The sequence below is a fragment of the Protomyctophum bolini genome (assembly GCF_963924005.1).
Source record: "Protomyctophum bolini genome assembly, chromosome: 13".
NCBI classification, from domain to species: domain Eukaryota; kingdom Metazoa; phylum Chordata; class Actinopteri; order Myctophiformes; family Myctophidae; genus Protomyctophum; species Protomyctophum bolini.
The window spans coordinates 28,198,568-28,213,099 of NC_137874.1; the positions used below are offsets into that span (position 1 = coordinate 28,198,568).

General features: G+C 41.1%; 1 protein-coding gene across 1 annotated transcript; it reads right to left on the minus strand.

Annotated features, from left to right (window-relative positions):
* Positions 1-101: 101 nt before the first annotated feature.
* Positions 102-13,909, minus strand: LOC308327341 (sodium/hydrogen exchanger 6-like). Its single transcript, XM_080780677.1, has 17 exons — positions 13,490-13,909; positions 12,425-12,624; positions 12,016-12,093; positions 11,739-11,815; positions 10,968-11,080; positions 10,649-10,754; positions 8,793-8,928; positions 8,479-8,584; positions 8,096-8,184; positions 7,742-7,855; positions 6,944-7,055; positions 6,574-6,727; positions 6,177-6,207; positions 5,439-5,524; positions 4,806-4,911; positions 524-4,304; positions 102-304 (listed from the first exon to the last, which is right to left on the minus strand). The coding sequence occupies exons 1-16, from the start codon at positions 13,767-13,769 to the stop codon at positions 3,978-3,980; spliced, it is 2,115 nt and encodes a 704-aa protein (XP_080636803.1). The 5' UTR covers positions 13,770-13,909; the 3' UTR covers positions 102-304; positions 524-3,977.
* Between the last annotated feature and the right edge of the window lie 623 nt (positions 13,910-14,532).

Sequence of the window (14,532 nt, forward strand, 5' to 3'; positions counted from 1 at the left end):
CAGACAGCCAACGCCCCAGAAAGATTTAAGTATAGTTCCTCTGAGGAAATCAAATGCACTATACATATATTAGATTTAGAATATTATATATAGAAATATATTCTCACGTATGCATTTCAACTATCATCTATCCAGAGATGCCAGACCCACTGCATGAAGCATATGTCGCTGTTACTGCCTGTGTAAGGTAGGTAGGTCTATGTTGTTGGAAACTTAATTGGAATGTGTTCACATAATTATGAAACATTTGATTGACACTGTCTGGCATCAATGTTGATAGGATGAATTGCATTGGTCAACAAATCTGGTCAGCAAAAAGGATAAAGAAAAGAAAAGAAAAGAAAAGAAAAGAAAAGAAAAGAAAAGAAAAGAAAAGAAAAGAAAAGAAAAGAAAAGAAAAACATTTTCACACAGCAATTAGGCAACCTTCTAGAATTGGAATGCCAACACACGAAAACGTTCAAAACACACAGGATGGTTAGCCAGCCTAATGCAAGAACTAAAATAACATCACACAACTTACCAGATCGGGGTTGTTGTAGCCAGGCGATACCTCGTTACGACACCACGTTTGATCCGCACGCCGCTCTCTGAACCACCGTTTTTGCGAGCAGAAGTTACTGTCAACTAATACCAGACTTTCCCTTTCCTCTTGTTGACACAACGAACAGCACAAGCAGCATAGTAGTAGCCTACATCTCTACACACGAAGGCCTACACTACAGCGGTGATCCACCCCCTTTACAGGCGGTGCATGTACATGTAGGCTACTGTACAGTCTGTAATGAATTATGCAAGGGGGAAAATATGGACCAGCTCCTGGCTGCATGGAATAGAAATAGACGAACCGCGGTAAACCGTTCTTTAATTCCATTCATGAAATATACAAGTTATATCTGGTACATGGAACTGATGGAAGCCCGGGTAAGGATGTTATTTGATCTGAAATGTATTAGGCCTAATCGATTAAGGCTATATTATTGAATACGTTGGAGGATTTAGGGCCGACATTAATTGTAGTGAGACTGTCAGACACAAGAAATATTTTATTTGGAACACAGGAAAGGAAAACACTATAGTCAGCCACATAAATCACAATTTCCCACTCCCCCAAATTCATAGGCACTATATAGGCAGGCAGGCCTATAGGCCTATCGCCTGAATGAATGCACGTCACACGTTGCAGAGGTACGATAACAATAGCCTACAAACAAAATAACAAATCATACAAATAGGTCTTTTCACGTTACAGACATTTATTTTATTTTTTTCTTCTTTCGTTTAATGGCCTATACTGGCCTTAAACTTTCAACGCCCCAAACAGAAAAGCCCTTGTTTATTTTTGTAGCATTTTAGTTCCCTGCCAATTATTCAAAAGAATATACAAAAATGCTGATGTAGCTAGGCTACATCACATCCATCATGAGAGAAGAAATAACTCCACATTTATAACAAATAAATAAAATTAGCAGCAACTCCAAAGTCAAAGGCAGTTGCTGGTCCAAAATTAATGAATGAATTGTTATTTAATGTAGTCTAACAAATAGAAATACAAATTTGAATGGGAATTGCACCTTATTGTTGAATTCATGGATAGCAATGAAAAACAGCACCACAGCTGACAGGCATCTAAAACAATACACTGACTACTGTAGTAGGATACAATGCATGTGATGCTGTACTGATAAGTGATAGAATCTGTCCTGATTAGATTTTAATCATCATGTTACCATTTTCTAATTAAAAGTTATAAAATTCATTAAATTAATCAGTATTCCTTTTATCCATGCTATTTGAGTTAAAATTACATTTTATCCTTCATGTTACTTTCTGACATATTCAATGTTAAATACATGTACTGTACGGATAGTTCTGTCGATTATTTGTTAATTTCACTTTGTGTGCATGTTTTCAGAAAGCGTACAGATACAAACCTTTGTGTAGGCTATCTGCACGGTGCCTGAACATATGTGTGCGTTCAGAACGGAAGTATGTGCCTAAACCTTACATACAAGAATACATTGTTTCAGCTCAAACTTTGCTGGGATTTCAGTACAGTAGTACGGCACGCTGCATGAGTTTATCCTAAAGTAAACACACGCACACCTTTAAACAATCATCGAATTGAATGACTTTACACCAACACAAACAAAGGGCTTTTGAGGTGTTGAACATTAATTACAAGGATTTTAACCACTCAAAATTATCATCACACTACTATCTACATGAAACTTAATTTCAGGATAGGCACTTAAATAGAAAACAGTTGAGCCACCCCTCAAGGTCTTTCATGACATGACACAGTCACACATCACAAAGACCGCTTAGTTGGAAAGGTTGACCAATATAAAAACTACAAACAGATATTAGCCCTAAATAGTCACATGAGAAGTTCTCAGTTGATATCTACAGTGGCGACGCACGCGTGCGCACACACACACACACACACACACACACACACACACACACAGGCACACACAGGTGCGCACGCCATGGTGGCACTAGTTGCCCCAGATAGAAGTATCTGCTACATAACACAAAAATAAATCATGCACACATTCTAGAGGTCTAGGCGCTCCTGGAATGTTTACCTTGCTAAGTTGCTAACGTACCATGTTGTGTCAATGTTACTGTAACTAGGAGATTTTCTTATGACAGTGCTGTTCACTAGAGAGAACCTGATGTACTGTAGTGTAGCATACAGTATAGGTCCTCATAAATAACACCCTTCAACGTCCGCATCTCTTTACCTCATCTATCTTTTTCTCATCAAGTTATTTTCACAAAGGTTAAGCGTGTTTAGATGCCTTCACCCTATGAAAAAACTTTAAAAAAAATCCTTTCTTAGACTTTGAACATTTCGAGATTGATAATCTCAAGAAAATGACACTTCAAAACAGACAAACAAAAATACATCAAATAAATAATTAAATATATAGATCCACTTTGTTCGTCAATAAATAAATCAATAACTTAGTGGTTTCATCAACAGGAGAACAGGCAGGAGTGAATAAACTTTTGGAGAGTGAAGTGACTTAGTTTAACTAGTAGCTATAGTCGGAAATTCATATTTAGGCAGTGTCCTGTGTTTTTGTTCATATACTCAAAACGGCGGTAAGGTTCCCAGTCAGAACTGGACAAAATAACTTGTGCAAACATCTCATAATCAATATTATCCAGCCCTGAAACCTCACTTATTTATTTCCTCTTGCAAAGAAGTTAAGTGTTCTTTGTAAGTAATATCTGATTCAGGCCTTTTCCCTGCATCTATGAAGAGGAATCAGAATGTCTAAATATTTCCTTTTTGCTGCTCTTTTGACTGAACTCTCTCTAAACTACCAGAGGTATCCTCTTTCAACATTTCCTTCAAGAGATAACACAAGTAATCAGAACGTCAACCATGACCTGTGGTCAGGTTGTTTCCCAGTACCAGTTAACATCACTGAATGTCAATGAGGAATAATCAGTTATTAAAAGGCGAAGAAACTCATACTATCCATTCCTACTATAAAATGTTGAAGATAAGTGCACACCCTGGGACCCAGGGCTAGAAAGCAGGCTTGTGGCTAGTACTCCTCTTTAGTGGGGAGGTAGTCTCTCCTAAAAAGTGGAGAAAATGTCAGTAGTAGCTTTGAAAGAACAAATTAAATGGAAGTGCACTTGATTTATGGTACCTTATGTGCCATCTATTTTTTCTTTTGGGTTTACAGTAACCCACCTTGTACAATGGATTAAATCTATTTCATCACATACCTCACACTGTTAAAAGAGATAACGAGGTACCATCACACTATGTCTTCTGTGCTGACTCAAAGATACAACAACCAGACAATTCTTTCAACTTGAAATGCTAAATTGATCCTGCTGTGAGTGTGATCGGATGTTAGTCAGACTGAATTGCGATTCTCACAGCAAGAATGACTTGAGTTTTCAAGCTGAAACCACTACTAGATTTTCAACAGACCTTTTAAGTTTCTCTACAGTCTGTGCCTGCGTGGTTCTGCACAGGGCGGGGAGGGGGGCGGGGGCAGGGTGACGGTGATCGGGGCCTCGGCTGGGTGGTCTGTGGGCAGAACCAGGCGGGTGCCCCGGATCACCAACTCGTGCTCTCCGAGGGCGAGCTCCGGGTCCAGGGTGTCATCTGGTGAGCCCACGCCCCCAGTGCCGGCCGGGGAGGAGCGCTTGCGAGCGCTAGTTCGGTTGCCGGAAGCGTCAGTGCTCACAGTGAGGTCGGCGTACATGGAGCCTGCGTTGGCGTCGTTGAGGATGAGGTCCGAGTCATTGTCGTGGAGCTGTTCTTCGTTCTGGTGAGAGAAGAGGAAGAGCAGTAAGGCGAGAATAGAAAGATTGTGATGAAGAGGAAGGAAGAGAGAATCATAAAATATGGTGAGACTTCATTCTACACACAGTATAATCATCAGTATTCATTTAATTATGGGTGTACAAACACATGCTTTGGGGTCACTCTCTGAATTTTGAAATTAACACTTTTGGCCCTCTTGGGCTTACCCTTGCCTTCATCCCTAAACTTCTTTGCAATATTTTACCATCTTGAAAAACATTTTAAAATAGTTCAACTAGCCGATCTACATATTTTCAAAATAGTGAAAAATGCCAAATATGTTTATAGGGGTGCTGGTTCTTGACAACCAGCTATCCGACGGACTCAACACCGGGCACTGCACTCCCTGTGGGGGTGTGGAACGTGTGTGTCGAATTTGAAGTTGGTGGGGCAAAAGGTTCTCGAGTTACGTGGATCACAGAGACTTGGTGCATTCATAGAGTGAGAGACAGATTCTCCATACCTCATAGGCCTGTGGGCTGGTAAGGCACCGTGCCAGGGGTGCACAGCAGACTGGTAGAGTGGCAGTGAGAGGGGGGCCACTGTGGGTCAACAATGGCTTCAAGTAGCTGGAGGGGGCTTCTGTCAAGGATTTATGGTGTTAGACAACAGGAGTAACCCCAGAGAGTGTCCTGTGTAAACTGCAGTAACAGACAGACATTTTAAAAACATTAAAATATTTTTAAATCTTGTTTTAAAAAACAAGATTTAAAAATATTGCAAAACCATGAAAAAAGGAAAGAGAGGTCGCACAGCTCGTAGTCACAATGCAAAAATGCAATGAAGATATTGCAAAACCAAACGAAGGCCAAAAACCTAAAAAAAGAAAAACTTCCTGGACATGGATGTCTCCAAAACAATAATTCTACTGTCAAAACAATCCTGTTGTATAAAGTCAAACAATCCTGTTGTATACAGTCAAACAATCCTGTTGTCATTCAGTAATTAGAATGGCAGCCTTGATGATTAGCTTAATTGTGCCAAGAGAGCCATCTAGTGTTAAAGGCTTACCTGCGTGTATAATTTCCATTTCATCCAACATGACATAACCACCAACCATCTCTTTAAAAATGGTCTCTACAGAGCAAAAGGATACTTGTGGTCAAAGTTGTACCAGATCCTGAAGGGCCAGGCACTCTCATGTTTGTTACGATTATACTGAATTCCATCCACCATGGTCACCTGAACATGGATACAGGTCAACAGCGATGAACACTATCAAGTATTTCTATGCACTGCTGTATGTTACATTGCACATGTGAAACCATAGACATATATAAAGGCTAGATGGCTCAAGGTGGCGTCTCTGACGTAGTTCACCTGGCGGCCATCTTGCTGAGGGGCTACAGTTAGTACAGTATGTTCAATGGCAGCTCAAACAAAAATAGTCATAACTCCCTCAAATCTTGACGGATTTACAAACGGGTTGGTTTATTACAAACGTTGTCAATGTGGCTATGATTCAGATTATCTGCTTAATTTAGTTTTTTATATGAACGTTGTATAAAAGCAAGTATGCAGACGTCTCTGACATTTATAACAAACTAAAACGTTTGAAAATCGGTTGAAAATTTAGCAAGTTATGGTTATTTAAAAAGTACATGCACCAAAGACACAATGTTATACTGCCCCTCGGTAAGATGGCCATTGGCCAGAGCGCGGGTGAGCCATCTAGCTTTCTTATATATGAGTGAAACCACCTTGTGGTATGTTTAGCCAAACTTTAGGGCATTAACCAGGACGAGCAAGTGTTGTACATGTAGATTGCACAGTGTGCATATTTGTACAATTATTGTATCTTTCTACACAAATAAAGAGGACATGGGTCACTTACACAGCTCTCCTGATCAGAGTCCACACCCACCCTGAAGGAGAAGAGAAAGAAGTGTGAATTGAAAGTGATTTTCTTTGCAAATGTGGTTAAGCACAGGGATGGGTCACAGAGGGACACACAGAGGCAGACAGACAAATAAAAATAAAAACACATGATTGATGATACACTGCATCATTTGAGGGCCGAAAAGTTGAAGCCAGCGCAACTTTTGTTTTGTAGCATGTCACGCAGCGACATCATTTTGTTAATTTGAAGCTTTATGACCCGGGCCTGGGAAAAGGATTCGTAGCCTGTCACTTTGTCGCTGCTTAGTATGAAAACAGCATTACACAAACAAAGTACAATCAATACATACAGTATATACTATATACAGTACATAGTGTGTGTACAGCCTTACGGTATGCTCATGAAGGACAGCATGGGGGTGGTCCCGCCCCCACAGACCCAGACCGTGAAGAAGACGATGAGGAGAGTGGTGGAGAACATCATCTGACGGGCATATGTGGCCGTGTCGCGGATAGACAGGGCAAATGTCATAGCACCACGCAGGCCTGGAGGGGTAAGAGAAAGAAATGGCTAGTTACATAGGATTAACAGACTATACCATTTGTTAAAATTATGTTTTATTCACTAAAAACATTATGGGTTGCAGCTTAAACTACTTCAGAGCTTTATCTACAGCCATAAGCTTGCTTAAGGCAACCTTGGCATTCTCCATTGTCAGCGATTGCTGACAATGGAGACCTCCAATGATCGAGTGCTGGTACCTGCGAACATCATTACGTGCTGGACGTTAGATCCTATCTTGTGCTTGCGGCCCAGGTTAAGCAGGAAGGACAGAGGATAGATGTTGGCTGCCCTGCCCAGGAACACTGCCAGCTACAGCAGGTCACACACCAGGTCAAGGAAGCAACACAGTACAGTTCACTGAGTGATGATGCACAGTTTGATATTTAAAGTAGTAACAGACAACATTGCGCCACTAGATGTTGCACTTTTACAACACCTCTGTTCTGTTAGCTAGGCCTACTTACCCATCACCTCTATAAAGCAGAAAAGGCACCAACCATGTAGTCTGCAACATTGTAACACTACGGCTGCCTTACAAGAACATAATATATTTGTACTGTTAAATGTACCTTACCCAACCAAAACACATAGCCAATGACGGCTTACAGAGGTAAACAAAACATTTCATTAATTTATCATTTTAATGAAATGATGGGTATTTATGGGTGCCAAGGCCCAGCATCACCAGCTTGGAGAGGATAGCACGAGAGACACATCAATATAAGTCACTTTTCCCATGCAATGCATTTGACAGTGTTTACTCATTTGCTGTGATGGACTCAATTCACCAACGTTCGTGCCTGAGCTCTTCTTTTGATCTTGAATCATATTTGTCATTTTGCCAAGCACCATGAATAAGGCCAAAGGGACACATATTTGTAACATCTACTATCAGGGTGGTGTACCCGTGATGCCTTGTTTAAAGTAGCTCTCTGAAAACACACAACGGCCCTGTTTGTTTTGTCGTGAAGTGGAGGGCCAACACCAAAGGATACAAAGGCTCCTAGGATGAACAGGGGATTGAAGACGTGCGACTGGAACGAGAACAGAGTCAAGCCCATGTAGGAGAAGATAAAGTTCTCTGCCAGGAAGTTCAGCACCTCAAACAGCTGGAGGAGTGGAGAGAAAACAAAGACATAAACCTACGTTCTAAAATGACAAGATGATGTCATCTCTGTGTTTGAGGTAAAGCACGTGTGCGTTTATGCTTCATTTTTCGGTTAAGGTTATGTTTGTGTCGGTGAGAGTTAAGAACAGGGCTTGGGGAACATAATATTTGTATTACAAAATATGTAGTAAATGGAAACTCGATGCAAAGTCCCCATGTCTAGTAGAACGGTGTGTCTCACCTGTTTAGTCCTGTCCTGGGACTCAGGTGAGAGATTATTGTAGGTGTAGTGAGCTTGAGTGATGCCACAGAACAGCACAGCCACCACACCTGGCAGAGGAACACAAGATAAGACATCGATTGACAGGGGTGTGTGTGTGTGTGTGTGTGTGTGTGTGTGTGTGTGTGTGTGTGTGTGTGTGTGTGTGTGTGTGTGTGTGTGTGTGTGTGTGTGTGTGTGTGTGTGTGTGTGTGTGTGTGTGTGTGTGTGTGTGAGTGAGTGAGTGAGTGAGTGAGTGAGTGAGTGAGTGAGTGAGTGAGTGAGTGAGTGAGTGAGTGAGTGAGTGAGTGATTGAATGAGTCTATTACGGATAGATGTGCGTGTGTGCGAGTGTGTATGTTTACCGGTGAATCCACAAGCCTCAGCTAGTAGAAACGTGCTCCAGGACATAAGGAAGAACAGAGCGGTCTCCAGCAAGGGGAAGTCCCGGAGTTTGGTGAACTTGGTCACGTGACAAGACAGGTAGTCAAGGATCAGCACAGTCCAGCTGTTGTGATACTGGTCTGACACCACAGAAATACAGTATGTCTTCTTTCAATGCAGTATAATGGCGACAATTCTGGATTATGTCAGTGGAACCATATGTCTAAAAGCCCTACATGTCTGTGGACAGTGGCACTGGAGGACAATAATGTTCTCAGTAAGCTGTAAAGGATATGAAAGACGTCATGACTCCCGTGGCCACTCCTAGAGCAAAGGACCCACTGAAGACACCCAGGAATACACCAAAGCACTTCAGCAGGGCTGAGGCCTCAAAGCTGTGCTCCCCCGTTGGCTGGTATGCCACAATGGAGCTGGAAGGGACAAGCGTTGTGCGACAAAGACAGAGAGGTGGACAGGTCAGATACACACAAACAAAATGCAAACATGCAATTAGAAAGAGTCTAGGACGGAAATGTCCAAACAATAGATGAAGGCACACATGTGGGAATGAGCTGACTTTCTTTAGAGAAGAATAATGCAGTCAGGCATCAAATTCAGTGTGTAAGAACCCAACTCAACTACTCCACTGTCATATTAGTAGCCTGTCACTAAATCTGGTGTTGGTGTATGGCCTCATTGGCCCGGAGTTGGGTTTTACACTGCCCCAGTCATAAAAAGGAAAGAAGGTAGGGTTTTGCATTCCAACTGGATTTTGTGTTTCATATCAACAACACCTGACCACACACGGTTGATTCTGCTCATCTTTAAAGGAGCACTAAGCTGTTGACAAGGTCTGAATATTGCAGCCTCCATGGCAAGGTGACCCACGCTATGAAGGAAAATAGCTCATTCGATGTGAGTGTATAATATACATATAATTTCCTCAAATATCTTTTAAATAATATACTATATTATTTAAAAGATATTTGAGGAAATTAATATTAATTTTCAAACTGTAAATATATACATTTTCTTGGGGTAAAACAAAACTACTTAGTGCTCATTTACAGAAGATGACAAACAGCTGATGTATCCATAAGGAACAAACTGGACAATATCCAGTTTGTCATACTGTGCAATGAGTCACCTGAGAAAGTGTATAGCATGGCATGCAAAATAATAGGTTAGAGCTGGGCCATATTATTATACCACAATATAGTGCTAATACTTGTCACATCGCAGTGTTCACATTTTCTCTCAACTTACTAAATTACATACGTCAACGTATTTATTCAGTGTTTCTTCGTGTACTGAAATCACTGACATTATAGGAGGGACGACAGAGAGATGAAGACAGGATTCTAATGAATTATTTTGTCTTACAGTACATTGCTGAAATATGCAATGATAGTGGTAATATCTCAATGCTGAATTTTGAGTTGTTCAGATTGTTTACTAAATACCTCTGACGGATATTTTTATATATCGCCCAGCTCTACCTACAGGACACCATGATGTTGTTTGAGTGGTAGGAGGGACAGAGGGTAAAACTGCATGTACAGTCAAGTACTACCTCAAACTGTGCCACTACAACCGCACACATTAGGGATGCACCGAACAATCAATGGGCATCTAGTACTAATTAAGAGCTACTGGTAAATTCTTGGACACGTGTCTGTCTTTAAAGCTAGTAACGAATCACGATATATGTTAAATCCGATACCTAGAGTCCTAGTCTAGGTTCTCGACTACCAAGAATTCCGGTGCATCTCTAATACACACCAACCACCCACCGGGGGGTTAGTGTCTCATTCCCCCCCAGCCATTCCTCCTCGCCCTGGGACGAAGTCGAGCCATTGTGCCCCGGAGAGGACACGGCTCCGGTACTCCCCCTGCCCTGCTTCTCTAGGCGTAGGAGAACACTGATGATGAATGATATGGAGGGATAGATGAAGAGACATTCAGCGAAGGCAGGCAATGAGATAAGAGGGATGGAGGTTAGTAAGATTAGTTACTGTTGCTGTACTGTGTACTATGTGATTCAGGTGGCAAATGTGTGTGTGTGTGTGTGTGTGTGTGTGTGTGTGTGTGTGTGTGTGTGTGTGTGTGTGTGTGCGCGTACGTGCATGCATGCGTGTGCTGAATACTTACGAGGAGAGGACAATGGCCACAGCATCATTAAGGACACTTTCTCCAAACAGCAGAGCATACAGGTCCACGTCTACCTTGAGCTCATTGAAGATAGCCAGTACCGTCACTGAGAAGGAGCGAAGGATCAGTCAGTAGCATATGACATAATAAGCCATAATCACCAAGCTTGACTTAGCTTGCTGTACACATCATTCTAGGGTGATCATCTGCTGCTACATGGCTCAATTGTCATAATAGTGCCTGGTGAGAACTAAACTCACTCAATGAATGCATAATAAAACCATGTAGCATCTTCTGGGTTCTTATCCACATACTGCACCTGGATCTGTCGCAGACACAATGGCCCCAAAAAAGAGGCAGTCTGTGAAGAAAAAGTCTCCCCCCAGCTGGCCCACTGCTTTCATGAACGACACAAAGCCATACATGGTCAGCCTGGAAGGAAGAGAAGACATGTATGAGTGTAAAGCAGTGATTCTCAACCTTAAACCCTAAATTTCAAGGCGTCCCCATTTGACTTCAGACACCCATTTGATACAATTTTATCTCAGGTTTAAAAAAAATCACAACCGTGTGAAGTTAGGGGCGCTCTAATCATCGTACATCATCATCAAGAATGGTGGTCCCTTATTGGCCAAGGGTGGCCACCGACATACATTTGCAGATTTGCTCAGACACATAGCTGTTCATAGGAGGGGCTAGCGCCCCTCAAAAATAGATAAAAACAAAAGATGTACCGGTAAACATTACTGGAACTGCTTCCATTCAGGGTTAACTGTCCCTTAATATCACTAATTTTGTTTTATTTAACATGAATATATTGTGTATAAAGTGTTAATAGTGCTGTTATTTTACAAGCATGGACATTTATTAGCTTTGTTTGTTTTGTTTTGTTTTTTGGATATTGCCCACTTGGCACCTATTCCATTCCTGCCCACCCTGTATGCTTGCCACACTTTCTTCCTTTTCTTTGCCTAGCAATGTTTTCTTTTTTCCCTTGGAGGTTGTGTTGCCTTTGTAAGCCCTTTCTGAGACTGTAACAGTGATTAAGGTCTACAAAAATACATCAGAGCAATTTTGTTAAATGTATTACCCAATAACAAAGCAGGATATGACTGTTCCCATGAAAGCATAGGCCAGGATGGAACCAATGTTCCTGAAGAAGTGCCTCTAACAGAGACAAAGATAAAAAGAAAGATATAAAGGGGTTATTATAAGAAAACTACTATCATTACATCATAATCATAATTTTTGTAAATAGATAGAATAGAACTTTTTATGCTGATTTAAATTCAGTTCCTAGTTTGTAGATGTTTTTAGTCCCATCTTTTTCATTGTGTTAACCTCAAAGAGACAGTTAACTAACGTACCCGTTTCAAACCGTAGCCAGCATGGAAAATGATGGGGGGCAGCAAAATGTTGAAAAAGACTTCTGGGTCAAAGGTCACCTACAGAAAGAACAGAAGTTGTACGTATTTGTATTTCCATTTTCTTCCTCTTAAAAACAGTACAGCATACCATATGACTTTGTAACTGATAACATTTGCCACCCTTTGCTAATCTCCCTTAAAGTGTGTGTTTGTTTGTGTAAGTGACTACTGATTTTAACTACTGATTTTACTAGTTGGTAGTTGCAATGTTTGTTTGTTGTCAAATGTTTGTCTAAATTCACCAAATATCTGTCTATTTCACCTATTATGAGATGCCAAAAATAGGGTCCATGTAGTTAAGTTGTAAACACTCTGCCTGTCCATTCACGCATTCATCCACTCTTCTTGCCTTTCTCAGCATCTCATCATTCTGTACTTGGTGGCCTTTGGCCCGGCTGACTTCCCCCTTTAGAGTGTACTCATAGAACCTCCCACTGACGTTGACCAGCAGCGTAGCCGGGCTTGCATTGACAGCACAGCTCGGGATCACATTACTCATGTTCTGGGGCATGTGGACCCCGAACCGCAGAATCACACCCACCAGTAGACCTTACAGGAAGGAAGGCAAACCACTTATTCATGCACCAAGTTGTGAAACAATATAGGCTATAATCATATTATTATCTAAATGTTTTTCCTCTTAATGGGCTGTCCACACAAAGCACTTTAATTACATTGTTTTATGCATACTCTAACTTGTAGTTTTTTTTGTTATCAATTTTTTTTATTAAGACAAAATAGCACAAACAAACATGTTAACACGTACCATGAATGAATAAAGAAAACAAAACACTACACAAAATTGGTGAGCGTCAGATCCAGAATGGATCTAGATTTGGTATGTCATTCCTCCATACGGTATCAACAGGCAAGGTTCCACAATTAGATTCTAATAAAAAAGCATACAATGTGGAAACAAAACCGCTTGATCTAACAACACAGATAAGATTATGCATCTAACTTGTATCGTTATTGTGCTTAGTGTGGGCGGCCCTTAAAAGTGTGGGGCTTGACAGAGATTATTATACATTTGTTGGCCAATTCATTTCAATTATCTAGTTTTATTTTATTTATACGTTTATTTAACAGGGACAATACCAAAAACAATGTATCAAGTTGTAAAAACATGAAACCGTTACAATGTATATGAGTTTGTAGCCAAGGCTAATTTGCAACCCCGCCCAGTCCCTGGTCCTGTTCACTATTAAGGCAAGGGGCCATGCAGTACTATAACACATACCGGTAGTTAATTACTAATCCAGTAACAGCTATTATTTATCATACCTAAGTGACTTTTGTCGCTAATGTTAGTTAGTATTGCTTAAGTAACATTATGTACATTTGTTCATTCTCAGAGTTATTATAGCTGCTTGAGATCCATACAGTCATACTCATTCATTACATTATGCATTACCATAGAACATAGCTAGTCCTGTTTCGTGCAGAAACCTGAATCTGCGGTGTTTGAACAGCCATATGGTAAGAATGGTGAGCGTCAAGAGCATAATGAATATGAGGAGGTTGGCACTGTCTTGCCGGTGGCTTTCCTCGGCCATCCTTTCTGTAGCAGAGTTGTCCATGACAGGACTGTCACTGTCACTGTCGCCGCTGCTCCAACCGACCAGCAAGGATGTAAACAAACAAAGCAACACCGACTTCCTCACACAGTCGACGTTTGCTTTTGAAAATCCCATCGTGGTTTTCTTTCTTATCAACTGTTTACTTCTGTTGAGGAACCAATGGCAGCGGTGCAGACTAAAGAACTCTGAGGTTAAACACAGACCTTTGTATTATATTTATTTAGCATATCTTCTTGCTATCCTCCATGTTGCTTTCGCCTTGTTTGCTCACGTGACAAATGTTCTTCTTCTTCCTTAAATTCTTTGGCGTTTGGCGTATTGCTGCCTCCACAAGGCAAGATAAGGAAAGGCGGGTTTATCAAGGCATACTGTACACATTACATAGATATTTAAAGCTGAATAATGTAACTTTCCTGTTCTCTTTTTAGATTGATTGATCTTAGTTCGTAGTCTACTCTATTTACATTGGTTCTACGGTTCTACCTCCGATTTGAATGCCAGTCTTCTGTGCAAGTGCTGTCACATTTTACCACTGAGCTAACAGAGCGGCGAACATGCCTGCTGTTTGACACTTGAAAATTGAAGGTCAAAATTGGTGTAATTCATGGTAATAAATAATGCAGTAAATATTATTTATCACTTCGGTATCCACAAATTGGTCATACCGGGTCAAATCTGGTCGACCCCCGTCCAGTCACCCCTGTTGACCCCGGTCATCCCCGCCACAAGGCCGCAAATCCAGCGACCAACAAGGTAGGCTACCGTATGGCCACCAGAACCTACTTGGCCTGAGTAGGCTTGAATGGCCTGACTCTGTGTATAGGCTTGAATAGCACTAAGTATAGGCTAAAGTGGACATTGCCACGTTCGCTTGAAC

Bases quoted from the DNA above. Each gene is read 5' to 3' on its own strand.
- LOC308327341 (XM_080780677.1), bottom strand. From the start codon at position 13,769: ATGGGATTTTCAAAAGCAAACGTCGACTGTGTGAGGAAGTCGGTGTTG. The intron at 11,081-11,738 runs GTAATACATTTA...TCTTCCTTCCAG, and splicing joins ATATCCTGCTTTGTTATTGG to GCTGACCATGTATGGCTTTG. The intron at 4,305-4,805 runs GTATGGAGAATC...TTCTCTCACCAG, and splicing joins CCAGCCCACAGGCCTATGAG to AACGAAGAACAGCTCCACGA.